Raw genomic sequence first — 18,340 nt, 5'->3', positions numbered from 1 at the left:
CCCACCAATTGCAAAGCAGGGGTAGAGACTCTGAAACCTGCACTTCTCACAGCATGATTAGTCAGTCCAGTAAATACCTGCCATCACCGTGTTGAAAGATGTGATCACCAACTGAAAATGAAATGATAGGGCAGACAAAAAGTATAGCACGTGCAGTATACTTGATAGAGATCTGAACTGAATGATTAATTAAATTTTTATTTGTTTGTTTAAGACTAGGATACTGGTTGGTTTGTTGTTTTGTTTTGTTTTGTTTTTTTCCAGAGGTAGATTCACAAAGGCATCTTAGGTTTTGGGTTAGAGACATTAAAGCTTAAGTACTCTGCCACCTAGTAGCATTCACAACCTGAAAACGGCCAACTGCATTCCCAGTAGCAGTATATTTCAGCTCATGTCCTTTACTGTCTTTTTTCCCTTGTATGAATTCTGTGTACCACATACCCACCAATACTCAGGGAAGGAAGCCTTTTGCTGTTGAGGCTTATGATTCCTTTATGAATCAAATTTTACTTAACGATCTGCAAAAATAGAAAATTTGAAAATTACTGTTCTCTATAACTCTTGGAGGTGTTACCAACCTGGAATGAGATTTACAAGAGACACAATATTGAACGAGGGTTACCCAAGCGTCCCTCTTGGAAATCCTCAGCAAAAGTATGCACCTACTCTCATTAGGGGGCCAACAAGCATGGGCCATATGAACACAGAACTAAGTAACGACTGGTTTTCTTAGGATTTATTTCTGATGATTAAATTCTTTTAAGTCTAATAATACAGTAATGGCATTATAATTTTTTTCCTATGGCTGTGATACCTGAAGTGTCTCTGTCCCTCCTGGACTCTGTAAGCTTTAATAAGAAAGCGTAGACCACATTGTACAAGCTTGAAATGTTCTTCTCTACCTAGTCACCTATTTTAATGAACCTTGCAGAAACACAGTACTTTGAAATTATTATATTCAAACTTAGCTGAAATTAGTTAACAGGTTTCAAATTTATCATTAACACTGTCAGGCTTAAGCAAAATTACATACAGAGAAATACATAGAGTGGAACAACATAAGCTTTACTTCAGTAGGAACCAAGGCTGAAGATACTTAAATATCCATGGCAGAATGGACAAGCCACTCCCCCTTCCCCACAGCACTGAAATGGCAGCTAGTTACCTCGCTCCCTCCTGTTAGGCTAGCATTGCAAGTTCTGATGTTTTTATCCTCAAACACTAATGAAGGATACAAATTATTTACCAAAAAATCCAAAACAACCACCTTTGTTCTCATCAGCATAAATTTAACATGGAGAGCATCATAGTATGACTTGCAGTAAATATACATGTAATAGGTCATATTCATATACCATGATATATGGTGCTGCTGTTGCTGTTAAGATACGATTCAACCAATGGTGCTTGTTCTTCCGAATGTTTCATTCTGCGTGTTCTTGTGCGACTGTCCACATTGGCCTGAACCATTAATGGCTCCTGGCGCTTTTTCTTCTGCTTCTGTTCTAGCAATGCTCGCTGAGGAAAATACAAAGAAAAGCATCTGTTACTGGACTCCAAACAGTAGCAATCTATGATGAAAAACAATGGATATCTTCACACCTTCTCCAGTTTTCCAGTGGCAGCAGTTAGCAAGTGGGATATTGGGATATCGGGTTATAGGAAATCTTTCCAAAAAACCACAACCAACCCAGTGCTAAAACACCTTCTGCTGAAAACAGCAAATAATTAAAATAGATCTTTCTGAGCAGTCTACCAGCTGTCAGAGCTTGCTTGGAAATAACCCTTGGGAAAACAACAGTGCGAGAGTACTGGCTGTGAAGCAATGGGAGGGTAAGCAAGGGCATGAGGCAGAGATGCCAATTTAAGTTTCTGTAAATTAAAAGCAGGTATTCTGCAAACTAGAATCAAGTGATAATGCTGGACATGAGCCTAATTTAACAACTAGACAAGATGAACTTTAATTAAACACTTGCATTTCTCAGCTAGATCTGCTGAAAACCAAAACCTTCAGCATCTGATGGCACCATAGGCACCTCTCTCTTTGAGCCCTCTTCCACAGCCTCAGAGAACGGAACGGTTGATTTTACTTATCCATTACCTTACCACTTTCCTGCTCCTGTACAGTGATTTTTTGCTTTTAGAAAGGACCAAAACTGAAGAACAAGAATGGATAGTGGACTCTTTCAGCTCCATAAGTTGTGCAGAACACCTCAACATGACTTCAAAATGATCAGAATCTAGTACAGGATTATGGCATAAATAGAAAATACTTGAATTTGAAAATGAGATGCTGGTAGACATGCAAGCTGATAAAAAAATGGGAAAAGAAATGTAGAGAAAAATTAAACTCACAAGATTTAACTATAAACATGACAAAGTTTTGTGGAAAGGGGACCACAGAAAAATCAAAGGAAATGTGGAAACCTCAAACCCCATTACAACTTGAAGGCAAAATTCCTTGAGATTTCATGGCAGCGATTCTGAATCACTTTCTTGTACAAGTCATGTAGGAATACAGTAGCAAAATAGGCAACATAGCACATAGTGCCACTAGTTTACAGCCACAAGGGCTAAATCCATGGAACGAAAAGGAAAATATGTAAAAACTTTGTGGTAAACCTCTGTTGGCTGGCATGTCTGCCAGAACCTCTTGTCCTTTTTGGTCCATCAAAGGGGTAACAAATACATTGTAAGTCAGCTTAAAACAAGTCCAAGGCAGTGGAAATGAGAATCACTCAAACCACAGTCATAAGAAAAATTTTAATGGAAGTTAGACTTCTAAGAAAGCTGTAACCTCCATAGACCTCTCTTTTGCATTCCCTAATAAGGATGCAATTTCTATCAATTACCAGATATATGTGTCAGTGATTTCGTTACTCCAAGATCTAGACTTCAGAGAGCAAGTAGGTCCCCCTCCAAAATCTTACCTGCCTGTCAAGCTTCTGCTGACGCAGGCTGCTCCCCTCATCATCCAGAACACTGCAAAGACAAAGAGTACTTAATTGGAACAAATTTGTCACTCAAAACAACACCTAACAGCAATCACTGGAGCAAACTCTTGCAGGAGTTATCCATATAAAACTCTCACCACGTTCCATGGAAGTTTGCCTGCCCTCACCTGCAAAAGTTGGCTCAAGAGAATTTAAATGCAGACCATGAAAAACTGAAAAACTCTGGTTTATGTAAACTTCAATAAAAATATATATTCAGCCAGTTCACAAAGCAATGCAAAATCCACAGTCTATAGCTTGTTTTCTTCTCCACTGTGTTCTAATGCAAAATGTCAATGTATACGGCAATGGGGTTTGATTGAAAATTTGCATATAAAGCACATAAAAAGTGAAGAGTGTAAGGGAGCTGCTTAGCAACTCAGCAGTATTTAAAATTATGTTAGGAAAATTAACTGTCTAATCTTTTGCACCCTGAAAACCAGAATTTATTCCTGAATATCTGAAAAGTCACGCTGATTGCCATGCACTTCAACTTCTAGAGACTGGCAAGACGAACAGTATTGTGCACTGCCATATTTCTTTCTGCTAATTGTTGCTAGTTGGGAGATTAGCTCCTGCACATTCAATCATTTTCATTAATTAGATGTTAAAAACTAATGGCATTGAAATCAGAAAATTACTTTTGTGAAGTATTTTATGAAACTACGGACTACACTTTATTTTTCTGGGGAACAAAGGTCTCTATTGTAAGAGCATTATGGTTAAACATTGAACATAGATAATTAAATCTTTTAAACTGTAATATATCATCTACAAGGAAAACAGTTCTATAGAACCAAAAAAATAGCCTCTTACAAGTAGAATGCATTTTCTCTTACAACATATTTTTATAAAAAATTAGTCCCTTTTTTATAATCACTCTTAACAATCAAAAAGAAAAAAAGAAAAAATCCAGGACAAAAGAGCCTGGATTCTGACCTACATACAACCAAACTGTATCACAATGGAAATTTCATTAAAAATGTGACTTCCCATGTATTAATATATATGCTTTAGGAGACAGTAACATTATAGTAGAGTTAGATATGAGAGCTAGTAAAGGCATGCAGAATGCCACCTTTCCAATGCCAGCATTATCAAAGACCTATAATTAGGCATTATTGGTAGCATCAGCCTTTTACAATTTTTACTCAGGTTATGTGTTACAAAAGGCTGATGTTCCACAGAATGAATCTATGCTGTACAAGTGCCTTCGGTATGAAATTACACAGTCTCTTGTAGAGGTAATGCATTACTCATAGTCCACAAAAAAATTAGAGAAAAAAAACCCTCACACTCACCAAAAGGTTCTGCTTTATGCCAAGCATTCTTCGTTTGATAAATTACAGAAACAAGTTATAAAAAGAAGACACACACATTCCACCATGGTATACAATATCAGGTTTTTTTCAAGTGCTTCACTACAACTGCAATACATATTAGCCGCACTGCTAGAAAGTAAAACCACCCAAACAGGTATCTTTGGCCAAACAATTGAGTAAAAGATGCCTAAGTATAAAGTTTCAGGCTTAATGGCCCGAACAAATCTTCCTCATTTAAGACAATGCTTGAAAAAAGCCAAAACCATGTAATGATGCTAATACAGACCATAAGAACTGCAGAGGCAGCAACGCATATATAGCTGTAATACCCAGGGAGGTCAAGAGCCAATATTGCTCCACTCCACCAGTCATTTGCAGAGCTAAGGAGAAAACTCTGATCTCTTCCTATCTTCTGCTCTATAAATCAGACTATGCTGACTCCCTCAGATATGTTAAATGAGCTATATATACACATCTCAGACATTCCCATAAACCACCAGTTCAGTAATTATCTTTATGTCAATATAATGGTTATCAGTATTATGCTGGATTGGCTATAAAGCTAAATTCTGTATCACAGAGAAGGTGCCTAAGCGCTCCGGATGACTCTAGCTTCCTCTGCATCATGCCGTATCCTGGCATAACACACTGCACGGAAGAAGGGAGCAGGGAAACGTCTTCGGTCGGGTTCTAAACCTTACCTGTGACGCCACAACAAGCTAAATTCAGGTTCAGGTAAACAAGCACAGCTCCCTCAGGTATCTTTATGCCCAGCCTTACCACAGGAAACATGGCAGTTTAAGTAAGCAAACCATAGCAAACCCAGTCAGAGGCACAGTGTGATTTGCCTTGGTTCAGCATTCCACGAATGCAAAGCAACTATCAGACACACCAAAGGCCTGCCAAAAAAAATGAACCTCCATCCAAAAACTGTGGATGCTGTAATACTAAAACACCTCTCCATATTGCCCTTCTACTGCAAGACGTTGTTTTTAAAGCCTCTGAATATATGCAATCACAGCTGACACCAAAAGCAGCATGCCTTGAAAATCAGCTGACAAGCTTGTCTGGAACTTCCAGGTCCTTCATTCTCTCACTTCATATTTTATGAAGTTCTGGGTTGTTTTCCACAATCCTTTTGTAAATATGCATTGACTACAAGCCTTGCATTATTTAAGCCATAACATTCAACAACTAAAATTGAGCTCCAGCTTTCTTCAATGATACTGAGGTTCAGCAGAATACAGTCATTTCAACAACTCTCACCCCCTCCAGATTACTGGACTTGGACTAGATTGCCTTACTCCCACCAGACAGACACACCACTCTTTTGAATCCTCCACAGTGTAAAAAAGGCCTTAAAAGTAATCTCATTACCACCAGCTCTCTCTATTTTAACAATTACTCAATGCCAGTATCAGTGAAAAGCTGCAGTTCTGTCTTTTCTTGATGCCTAAGTAATCATTATGCAAGTCCAAATAAAAAGAGGATCCAATTGAGCCTATATATTCTTCTGCTAGAATAGCAGAGCACTCTAGTTCGAGACTGTGTACTTTGTTAATATTTTCTACAGGACTAGTGGACCTTGGAGTTGCTGATTAGCAGCTAATATTTCACATTCCCTGATTTTCAATGGAAGAAATCTCCTGAGACTGGATGACTCCCAAGATTTCCCATTAGGGGACACCAGGTTTTTAATAAATAAACAAATAAATGGATGGATGGATGGTTGGCAGAATGACTAAATAAATAAATAAAAATAATAAGCTTTGTTTCCATAGCAATGCCATCAGGCCCTCACTCTTGCTGCCCTTAAAAACATCTGCAGTGGACTCTGAGATGCAAGCGTGTAACCACCACTGACCCTTTCTCACACTTCAGTGAAGCCTTGCAGAAAGATTTTGCCCTTCCTGGTCTTTGAAAAGAACAGAAATCAATTGCTCTTTCCTCTGGAAGGGTTGTGCACACGGTGAGAACCCAGCCTATCCTGCCCAGTTTCAGAAGTGGCCAAGGTTTTGTCACTCAGTGGTCCAAATAACTGGGATGGTCAGAGACTAAGGCCCAGTACAGTGGAAAAACTATAGCTATAACATGGAAGGACCACTGCAGGAAATCATCTCATAGAGAGCAAGGCTGTTAGAACAATTCTGCCTACATGTTTGATGCGATGCTAGAAAATCCCAGCAGCAGCATGAAACTCAGTCAGTCTTAATAGAGGAATATAACTTTATAATTCATGAAAATTGAATTATTGAAGAGAATGCACACATATTAGCAATCTGCTGAGCATGGTGAAGCATCCTGAAGATCCAGCAAGGTTCATTTTTACTCCTGTTTGATCAAGTATCATGTATCCACCTGGCATCTTGGCTATGGCTTTGACCCCATTTAAAACAAAAGGCAATTTTCACTATATATAATATTGTAAACAGCACTTCAGGTTTGCAGGAATAGTCTAGTCCAAATTCAGTTAACTAATCAGAGTTTGTATATATTTCCTCCAGGGAAGACACATCCATCTATACATAACCAACCCACCCATTAGCGCTTATTGGATGTTGGGCTTAAATCTTAAAGATTCACATTAGCACCCTGGACCAAGGCTCACAGAGACTTAAGTATTAAATTTAGATAGCATATTTTTGCATTTTAAACATGGCATTTGATTCAAATATCCCCACCTCCTATTTGTAAAGGGAAATACATTAAATGAACCTTTTTGTCAGTGTTACCTTTCATACCACCTTTTTAAGACACAAAAACGATTTTACAGAGGCAGCTTCAACATTAAATTCAATTTACCAAAAATAACCAGGCTTTCTACACTGCTGCATGTCATAATGAAGACAAAAATATAAGCAAGAATTTTAGTATTCTAAGCTCTTCATAATCTGTATTCCTTAAAAATCATTTAGAGAGAAACCCAAAACCAACCAGGTTTTAAAGATGAAGCTTCATGATTACATGAAGCTCCACAATTTACTTCTGAGCTGAAGGTGGGAGCTTCTGTAAATCAACATCTTGCTACATTTTACTGTAATTCCACATGGACTGATCTCGATTTAAGGAAAATTGGAAAAGCCTTAATTCAAATAACAACACATTTCACAGCAAGTACTCCACCTTTACTCCTTGAACATGCAAACTGCTCACATTTCAGTAAGCCACTGCAAGAAAAAATAACTAAGAAGAAATGTTTTCAATTAGAATGTGCAAGATGCATGTAGTCACTGATTTTATTTTTTTTAAAGAAAAAGTCTGACACAGTAAAGCAGCTATGGTGTTTCTGCCTGACAAATGAGGCAATGTTTTTGTTCCTTCCTGACACTGCTTCATAAAGGAACATTTTCCATGACAATACCTTTTTTACCAGGACAAAGGTCCAAAATCACATCTATCACATCTCTGCAGCCCAGCACTAATTGCAGTGAGAAGTGTTACTGGTCAAACAAGCAAAGACATAAACTACCACTAAACTTACATACAGTGTTTAAAAGTGTCACCCTTGCATTTCCTCCTTGTGCTGCTTCATGATAATACATTACTAACAGCATCACCCAAAAACTCTACGTGAAATCAGGGACCTTTGCACAAGCAAAATGAATGTACATAGTCAGGGAAAATTCCTGAAACAAACAGTTCACATTATAAAAAGATGAGGAATTGGATAAGAAGATATTACTCCCACTTACAACACTAAACCAGAAGCAATGGAAAATTAGAGGAGGTATTTTCATCTCTAGTTTCTTCTGCCATATTGTCAACTGCAATTCAAAAACAATGGATGATCAAACCAGATAGAAAGAAAAAAAAATACACCATACCAGACTAATCTTTAAGATCACTCAGATCTTTTCCAGGCACTATTGCTGTGAAGAAAGCTGGTATGTTGCTGTGTTAAGAGAAACGGGTTACGGGATCTTTTAGAACAAGGCTGACTCAAAAGGACAAGAATGGGTGTAACGTACCATTTGAACATTACAACGTCTCTAAAAACATATGAAATAAAATTCCTGCAAAGAGATAGCACTTGGCTTATTGGATACCATCTGTCATTTTCATCCAATTACACTTCTCTATAATCTCTATACTTCCATAAAGTCTCTGCAGTTCCATAAAATCCAACTGCTCTGGATAATGTTACTGTTAAGCCTTTAGGAACAAGCTTTCCAGCAGCACTGATGAAATGCTACTGTAAAAGCCCATTAACAGGCTCAGGGACCTGCAGGCTGAAGCCATGCTCCAGAAGGAATGGCACACAGTTAGGTTCTTCACTGGTTAGGAATTCATGGAATTTCACTTCTTTGAAGCCAGCAATCCCTATGAAGTCCCAACACCTGCAAGTCCCCACTTAAAATAAGGTTGTCTCCCCCATGTACACCATACGCTGAGTTCACCAGAAGCCTCTTGGGAGAACCTTATTATATCAGACACACACCCTAATAAAAGACTTAAATGAAACAAATCCTCTGCGAAGACTGCGAAGGCTCCCCTCATGCTAGGAATCATCAAGGTTTTCTGACGCCAAAGCAGCTGCTCAGTCATCTGGTTTAGAGTAAAACCTGCAGCTACTATCTTTATGGTAAAATGAGTTCCTGGGCCATCGAAGCAAGCGAAAGTCTGGCCGTCGTCTTCATTGAGGAGCAGCCCAAGGACATTCAGTCTTAGTTTGCCCTTCTACTGCCAAAAGCAGCAACAGCAGCAGCTCTTGGATTTCTCCCATGCCATACTCATAGGGCAGAGGGCAACAGCCTACCATTACTAGTACACCTATCAGTTACCACTGGACTGACCAGGCGAGTACAGGCACCACAACTGCTACAGAAATGAAGACTGCATTTCTTCATGTGAAGCTTCAGAGGAAAAAAATTGTTTCACTCTGAATCTCACACAGTAAATAATAGCATGCCTGTCCAAGAATACAGCATTGCTTCCCCTGCCCATGCAGCTCTTCTGAAGTCCCTTAAAAAGACTAAGAGAGATAAAGCAAAAAGATAGGGGAAGAAAGGCAGGAATATGAACACAGATATTTGTATCAGAACTATCAGCACCGAGTCAGCCACAAAACACAAGAAGATGCAGAGGATCATACACTGTGGCAATGATCCAAATGGCACTAAAAGTAATGCCTGCAGGGCAGACGGCTGAAAGCAGAGACTGAATTTGTAGTTGCACAAATAATTACAGAGCCAAATGCTTTATTTTCTTTTCAAATCCTGGCTGGCAAACCAGCTTAAAAATCAGTAAATGAACAAGACCTTCCTGAATTGTTGGTCCTATTTGCTTCAGTAACGTTTAACTAAATGTCCATTGTACATTAAGATCTATGACGCTCATTATGTTTGTCCAACAGTTCTGTTTGGGGGATTTAAAAAGAACAACAAAAAACTTTTTCGCACTCTATTTTTCCAGTAAGTCAATGCAGGACGTTATTTGCTAACATTTTTCTTTTCCATCCCTCCTCAGTCATATGAGAAGTATTTGCACCTGAGCAAGAAGATAACATCTTTATCAACGACCTGGAGGAGACAACAGAGTGCACCCTTATCACATCTGCAGAGATGACAAGTTGGGGGGACCAGTCAAGATACTCGGGGCAGGGCTGCTGTTCAGAGGGACCCTGACAGGCTGGAGAAATGGGTCAACAGGAGCCTTATGGAATTTAACAAGGACAAACACAAAGCCCTGCACTTGGGAAGGAAGATGCCCCGGCAACAATACAGGCTGGGGACCGTCTGGCCAAACAGGACCTGGGTTCTTGGTAGACAGCGAGCTGGACATGAGCCAGCGGTGTGCCCTGGCAGCAAAGGCAGCCAACAGCACCCTGGGCTGTACTGACAGGAGGGTGGCCATTACATCAGGGGAAGTGATTAACATCCTGCCTTTCCTCTGCACTTGTGAGACCCCATATAGAAAACTGCATCCAGTTTTGAGCCCCCTGGTATGAGAAAGATGTTGATCTACTGAAGCAAGCCCAAAAGAGGGTAAGCTGAGGAGGTCTGGGGGCTGGAGCACCTGTCCTGTGAGGAGAGGTTGAGGGAGCTGGTCGTGTTCAGCCTGGAAAAGGGACAGCTTTGGAGAGACCTAATCGCAGCCTTCTAATACCAGGCAGTCCAGAAAGGTTATGCAGTCTCCATCCTTGGCGTTTTCAAGACCCAAATTAATAAAGCCCTGAGCAACCTGCTCTGACCTCACAGCTGACTGTGCTGTGGGCAGGACTGGAGAACTCCAGAGGTCCCTTCCAGCCTCCAGAAGTCCCTTCCAGATTCTGTGAATAGTGTCCTCCTCTCAGATGTCACACACAACTAAAACATCAGCATCCCAACTGAGCTACATGGCAGATTATACAAGCAGATGAACTGAAAGAAAATGTAACAACGGGAACACACATTTATAATTTTTTTCTTAATTCCAGGTAGATAAATGCTAAGCTAAACTGCAGCCAAATCCTCAGCATGACCACACAATTGTATTTTTGCTCTGTTTTAATTAGCAGTTCATCAAAATACATGTCCAATTGTTACAACTTCAAGGATATATGAAAGCAATAGAAATTGTAGAAATCAAGTCTTTTAAATGTTTCATCCAGAATAAGTTTAAAAAAAAAAAAAATCATCACAGTCAGGTAAAAATACATTAGAAGATGGGTATATTACAGGATATATACAACCAAGCACTGACCAAGAGCAAACAGCCCAACAGACTCTCAGTGCCGAAGGGAACAAAAGGAGCTCTACAGATACTGTAGATATGCTTTGTATTAAGGAGATCCAGCTTTGAGTTCAATCAGAAAACTGCTATACACCTTCCAGGAACAAAACTGAAGTCACTAGGAAAAAGAAACTACAGTTTTGGATCTGAAATGTCTAGGCTGACAGCTTTCAATGAGGATGGTAAGAAGCCAGGAAAAGATCTAACGAGAGGAAAAGCAAAACTATTCCCTAAAGCACATTGCATGTTTTAAATAACCCAAACCACGGGGCTGCCACTATTGCCCTGGAAAGATCAGTTGAACTAATATTTGTACAGATTCATTCTCTGCAATTACACAGAGGTGAATAAGATAGCACACAGCAGTAAATTGCAGGTAATGAAAATAACACCTAAGGGAAGAGTGGATAGACGAACTATTTCTTGCCCTCCCTCAAAACACACAAACTCTGAAGACAATGTTAGAAAGAGTATCTATGCCCCAAAAGAGAGAATTGAATTTAATAAACACAAATGATGGAGCACAAACACACAGTAGCCTTTGGGTATTACGTGAGCTATGCTAAAATGTGTTTAAAGCAGACTGATGGGAAGTGCCTGAATAGGAGCAAATTGGGAAGGGAAAAAAAAAAAAAAAACCTGACCTGGAGATACACTACCTGCAATGCAGATGGATCCAGATGACAAATGACATGACTTTCAGGAAGTACGTTTATTGAAAACGCATCTCTGCCAGCCACAGAGAAGATCCAGCCCTAACAGTCTGATTTCTCTTTCAGTACCAAAATTCAACCAACCTCAATCATTAAAACAGTAAAATATACGCACAAACAAAACCAACCCATTACTGTACAAAGCATCCGACCACAACAAACAGTAAATTAAATGAGCAGAAACTAGGGAGAAGTATTGTCTGGATAAGGAGACTGCACTTACACATACACTGCAGAACAGGAGTTCTCAGCCTGGACCTCAGAGGACCACGACGACTCTCCCATTCCACTGCTACTGCACTGGTAAAAGATGTCACCTAGAAAAGACCTCTGCGATTCTGATATGGAAGACTGTGAACCACTGTGATCAAGAGAAAACCTGCATAAGATGACTGCTGGCTCCTTTCCCTCCCTCTCTTATACCTGTTCTATGAAACATGGTTTTGTCCATTGGCAGCATACTGGACCTATTTTGCCTCAAACAGTATAACCTTCCAAGACACCTGTAAAATGAGATTAACAAACAAGTCTTAACTCCTCTTGGAAACACCTTCATGATGCAAGAATGAAGCCTTACAGGTACAGTAATTAACCTAAAAACAATGCTGGCCTTTAAAATAATAGTATAATTGTGAAGTATTTAACAAACAAAACACTGATCCCAACGATAGGGTCAATGCTGCAGGTGTTCAGTGAGGCTTCTCCCTGCAGTAGGCATGTAAACACAGGCACGAATACGTAGATCAAACACGCTGCTGCTGAAGAGATGATATCCGAGGCAATTCGCTAATGCAGCAACTTATTAACAGATCTCACTGCCTACGTATGTATTTAGGACAGGATAGGAAAAAGATACAGTTGCACTTACTGGATTTTTAAAGGAATAGTAAAATTAAGCCATCAATTTATTGAAAATAAAGGCAAAAGAGACTACCTAGTCTCCCTGAGCTGCTTTAGCAATCAAAACTGAAGAAAAATACAGTAAGAATTACAACACTGATAGGAGATGCTACTGATGTGAAACAGCCAAGCTCCTTTTTCCTTTTTACAGGTGGTTTTACGGTTTCTATGGAATACAGTTTCCAAGGGAAGACATGTCATTTCATGATAAATACTAACCCTGAAACAAAATATTTTGTCACTTTTTCTCCCCACACATACTATTATAATCCAATCTAGAACTCTTTGGCTGGAACTGAAGAATGCAGATTTTTCATTTTGGTTTGAGTTCATTATCTGTAGTTACCTTCTACACAAGTAGCAAATTCTGGCAATCCTGGACAACATTTTCAGTGGGAAAATGAGTTTGCCAGATCCTGGTGCCTGAGGACATGATACAGATTTCAAGATTGGTAAGATGTTCATGGCTGGCAAAAGTAACAACCACCACTTGGCTTAGATTTTGTACCCAGTAATGAAAACTAAGTCATTATTTCTAACAGCACTCTATGCAGATGAGGTATTCCATACAGTCTGATCCACATACTTGGGCCCTGATCCCCAACAATGTTAATTCAATCTCATGAAATGTTCCCATTAATTTCACATGCCATAAAAAGATGCACGTGTATAAACCCCTTCAGGTTGGGATTTTTAATTATAAACTCCCGGAGACAGAGAATTGTTTTCACAATGTGTCTATACAGCGCCTGCACAAAAGAGACAGTTTTTCTAAGGTAATCTTCTAGATATTAACACAATCTTAGAAAAGCACAATAAAAATAAGGTTGGGATGGTGACTTTTTTCCCTTGTTTGTTTGTTGGGGTTTTTTTGTTGGTTTTTTTTTTTTTTTTTTTTTTTTTAATGACACAAAGATATTCACTCCTTTCTAAAACATGGTAATGTCTACAGTATTCAAAGATAATTTCAAAAGAAATTACACATTTCATCTTTTCTAATTTATCAGTTCCCTCTGAAGAGATAATCTTGTGAGTAAACAACCTGAAGAGCATTATTCTCCATTTCAGAGCTAAGCCAGTCTCCTTCCTTTGCTTCTGTGTGCAACCAAGGGTGGGTAAGTGGAATCCACTCTCAAGGCTTAGGAAGCGGCAGGAAAACTTTACAACATGGTCAGAGAGTTTTCTGCAGCTGTGAGGCAAACAGATACTGAGAAGCAGTGGCAGGTAACCAGCATGAGAGCTTTACTCACAAAGAGAGTATTAATGACTGTCCTGTAAAAGCTGGTCCCTCTAATTACCTAAGTCAGTCAGTCATTCTGGGAGTTTACAACAAAGGCAAACATGGTGGCCGCCTGGATGGCACTGCACAGTAAATGAATCCTTTAGGGTACATTATGCATTATGTAGGAAACTAATTAAGGACTGACATTCATACATGAAGGCTTCCCAGCACAGCAGACATCAATGAGATCTGTGAGCCCATCCTATGTTCTTGGCTTCCACTCAAGAATTCTGCTCCTTGGAGAACTGGAGGGGGCTCTACCCCACAAGACTGTGGTGGACCACCACAACAAGCTCCTGCCAAAGGCAGGGCTGGTCAGAGAAAAATCATTCCATTATATTGGTCAGCTCCAGATTTTGAAACCTGACATCCTGAAATTCACATCTCCTCTAAATCAGAAAAAAAACCAAAAGCATTCACATTTTCTACAGGACAGATAAAACCTACAGAATTGAGCCCCTGGCAGGCCTGGGATATCTAATCCTACACCTGTCCACCTGCTTGACTGCCAAAATAAGCAACAAGGAAGGCCGCAGAAGCTACAGAGTAGTGAGTGAGAAGCACAAAAGATAGATCACGTATCGTGGAGGCTCCTGAGGGGGTAAGCAGGCAAGCAACCAAAGAAGTTCCCAAAGGAATTTTGCCCAATAAAACTTTTCCAGTATCAGCCTTTCTCTATGAATCATTTTAAGGCAATAAATCAGCAAATTCTGATGAAAGTACTCCCCTCCCAAACACGTATAGGTATGCAAAATAACCAATTGATATTATTACATCACTATTATATTAATATTTTATTACTACACATTATTGTAGGAAACTGTTCAAAACTGTTGAAACTACATTACACCCAAAGTCTCTGTCACTCATTAGATTTTCCAGGTGTTTAAGATTGTCAAGAAATCACACTCCACAACGTTAGTCGTCAGCCCAGAGAGCCAACTGTATCCTGGGCTGCATCAAAAGAAGCGTGACCAGCAGGTCAAGGGAGGTGATTCTGCCCCTCTTCTCCGCACTGGTGAGACCCCACCTGGAGTACTGCATCCAGCTCTGGGGTCCTCAGCACAGGAAGGACATGGACCTGTTGGAGTGGGTCCAGAAGAGGCCCACAAAAATGATGAGAGGGATGGAGCACCTATGAGAACAGGCTGAGAGAGCTGGGGTTGTTCAGCCTGGAGAAGAGAAGGCTCCGGGGAGACGACGTGATTGTGGCCTTTCAATACTTAAAGCGCGCTACTGAGAAAGATGGGGACAGACTTTTCAGTAGGGCCTGTAGCAATAGCACAGGGGGTAGTGGTTTGAAGCTGAAAGAGGGTAGATTCATACTAGATACAAGGCAGAAATGTTTTACGATGAGGTTGATGACACACTGGACCAGGTTGCCCAGAGAGGCTGGGATGTTTCCACCCCTGGAAACAGTCAAGGCCAGGCTGGACGGGGCTCTGAGCAACCTGCTCTAGCTGAAGATGTCCCTGCTCCTTGCAGGAGGGGCTGGACTCGATGACCTTTAAAGGTCCCTTCCAACCCAAACCGTTCTATGATTCTACGATCCTATGCTTCAGTACACTGCATCAAGTTTCAGTTGCTTCAGGTTGCCAAAAACCAGGCTGATTTAGAGAAGTCTGGAGGACCAGATCTTGCTGTTTTAAGGAGAATCTGCAAATTGACATATACTTTGCCCAAGGCAAGTCAGAAGGGCTTTGTAATCGTTGACAAAGGGAAGAGCAGCGGAGTTGAGTCCTCCTCCAAAGAGCTCTTAAATGCCCCTTGAAAGGTTTAGCTGATCCTGCTTGGTTAGATTATAATAAGCTTCCCCCAAGGAAGCTGATTTCTTCAGCTTTGCGTGATATTATCATATAACTGCCTTTGTAAAAAAGGTCAGTATCCCTGAATTGTTCAGGAATCTTTCAGTGGCACTGTCCTCTGCTACTGAGGGGCCCAAATCTTAGCAAAGCAAGGCTTGTGCAACACCTTGTTTGTTCGAGTGAAAGGGTGTTTTCTAGCTCCGTTTTCCAGTCTGTCTTGTCTTTAATAGATAGAGGCACAGCTGCTTTTGGAGGGCAAATGCAGTAGTCCTGCCATCATCTACTAGGCATTAGCTTTGGAAGCTCCTTTTCTAGTAAGACTGTTCATGTTCCATCACGTGCGCGTCCCTGGATGCAGAGGGCCAAATGCCCTTCTAGAGGGCTGCACCAAGTGCCCATCTCGATCCCTTTGAGGGACCCCCGGCCCTCCTGTGACACCCTTGCCGCCATCTCGTCCAGGGGAGCCCAGGCACGGGCTGAGGAGGGGGCTGGAGCCCAGGCACGCGAGGGGAGGTGGAGGGCAGTCCCTGTGCCCAAGGGGCAGCAGAAGGGCACCGGGGAGCGATCCCCAGGAAAGGGGCCCTCCTCCCCCCCGACCCTCCTCCTTCTCCCACGTGAGGCCATCTTTCAGGCCCCCCAGCTCCCAGGACAGCCATATTTGGCCACGTGCATCCCCGTCACAATGGCCTCCTGATGGCACAAGCCACCTCGCTGCCCATTGTTCCGGGCCCTATAAATGCAGAGCAGTTGGCCCACAATTCACTGAGCTTCGAGGGCCTCGTCTTCCAAGCATGCCTGGAAACAAGAGGCCCAAGAGCCAAGTGTACGGCTGCCCGTCTTTGCGGGGGGGCAGAGAAGACGCATGGCTGCAGCAACCACAGAGCAAAAGGAGGCGGCCGCAGGCGAGGGGCACCATCAGCCACATCTACCATGTGGCTGACAGCGTGGAGCCCATGGAGGTGGATCCACCCGCAGATGAAGAAGAACCAATGCAAGTGGATCCACCTGCAGCGTGGCTCCCCTGGCACCACTACACCGTGCCAGGCCTCCCCTCCGTGACGCCACGGCACCGGCGTCGCAGGAGCGCCCAGCGTTGCAGGAGTGCTCGGCGTCGCAGGAGCACCCGGCATCGCAGGAGCACCCGGCGTAGCCGCCGCACCTCCATCAGCTGGCAGGCCCAGCCTCCGCGCCTGGCCGCCCCGCGGGCTCACCCGTGCCAGCTCCCGGCATCAACAATTCTTGTGGTGATCGCCGCGGGTGGCGTGAGCCCTTCTTTCCCATCCCCCATCTCCTCCCCCTATTTAAAAAAAACCCAAACAAACCACCAATAAACCAAGAAAATAGCAGTAAAAATGCTTTCCTCCTCTCTTGTTTGGTACTTTGGCAATGGCATCTGGCCTCCTCTGTCCCCTCCTGGTCTCCCAGCCCAGGAAAGGCACCGACGCGTGGGGTGTGGGCCCAGCCCAGGGCCTTCGAGCTGGTGAGGGGCCGGGGCACACGGCACACAAGGGCGGGCTGAGGGAACGGCCTCCGGTCACGAGGGCGGTGAGGCACGGGAGCAGGTTGCCCAGAGAAGGTGTGGGTGCCCCATCCCTGGAAGTGTTCAAGGTCAGGCTGGCTGGGGCTTTGAGCAACCCGATCTAGTGAAAGGTACCTGTCAGCCTCACCTCTGTGCCTGGGAGGATCACGGAACAGAGCCTCCTAGAAGCCATGGCACATGGAGGACAGGGAGGGGATTTGAGAAGACAGCCAGCATGGCTTCACCAAGGGCAAGTCTTGCCTGACCAACCTAGCGGCCTCCTGCGGGTGGAGTGACTGCATCAGTGGACAAGGGAAGAGCTACAGCTGTCATCTAGCTGGACTTCTGTAAGGCCTTTGGCACGGTCCCCCACAACAGCCCTCTCTCTAAATTGGCGAGATACGGATTTGATGGATGGACTGTTCGGCAGATGAGTCAAATTGGCTGGACGGTCACATCCAGAGGGTAGCGGTCAACGGTTCAGTGTCTGGATGGAGATCAGTGACGAGCGGTGTCCCTCACGGGTGCGTACTGGGACGAGTGCTGTTTAATATCTTCTCCAACGCCACAGACAGTGGGATCGAGTGCACCCTCAGCAAGTTTGCAGATGACTCCAAGCTGAGTGGTGCAGCTGACATGCCTGAGGGATGGGATGCCATTCAGCGGGACCTGGACAAGCTCAAGAAGTGGGCCCGTGTGAACCTCTTGAGGTTCAACAAGGCCAAGCGCAAGGTCCTGCACCTGGGTCGGGGCAACCTGTTCTAGTTGAAGATGCCCGGCATCAAGACAGGCTGGGGGATGAAGGTATGAGAAAAGCTGGACATGAGCTGACAATGTGCATTCGCAGCCCAGAAAGCCAACCGTGTGCTGGGCTGCCTCAAAAGAAGCGTGGCCACCAGGTTGTGGGAGATGATTCTGCCCCTCTGCTCTGCACTGGTGAGACCCCACCTGGAGTACTGCATCCAGCTCTGGAGTCCTCCGCACAGGAAAGACATGGACCTGTTGGAGCAGGTCCAGAGGAGGGCCACAAAAATGATGAGAGGGATGGAGCACCTCTCCCATGAAGAAAGGCTGAGAGAGCTGGGGTTGTTTAGC

At 42.7% G+C, this 18,340-nt stretch overlaps 1 protein-coding gene across 2 annotated transcripts in view; it reads right to left on the bottom strand.

The window, feature by feature from the left end:
• Positions 1-18,340, bottom strand: part of TUB (TUB bipartite transcription factor) — a 77,017-nt gene that overhangs the window by 40,475 nt on the left and 18,202 nt on the right. Inside the window, exons 2-3 of one of the 2 annotated variants that reach the window (XM_082316608.1) lie at positions 2,931-2,982; positions 1,356-1,518 (exon numbers count right to left, since the gene is read on the bottom strand). In XM_082316608.1, the coding sequence (XP_082172734.1) occupies positions 1,356-1,518; positions 2,931-2,982 (215 nt within the window). Of the gene's footprint in view, positions 1-1,355; positions 1,519-2,930; positions 2,983-18,340 lie in introns of those variants that run through there. The other variant, XM_082316607.1, reaches the window with a different exon arrangement.

This window comes from Platalea leucorodia, assembly GCF_965183815.1.
Source record: "Platalea leucorodia genome assembly, chromosome: 7".
Taxonomy (NCBI): domain Eukaryota; kingdom Metazoa; phylum Chordata; class Aves; order Pelecaniformes; family Threskiornithidae; genus Platalea; species Platalea leucorodia.
This window is presented reverse-complemented; position numbering and strand designations above follow the sequence as displayed.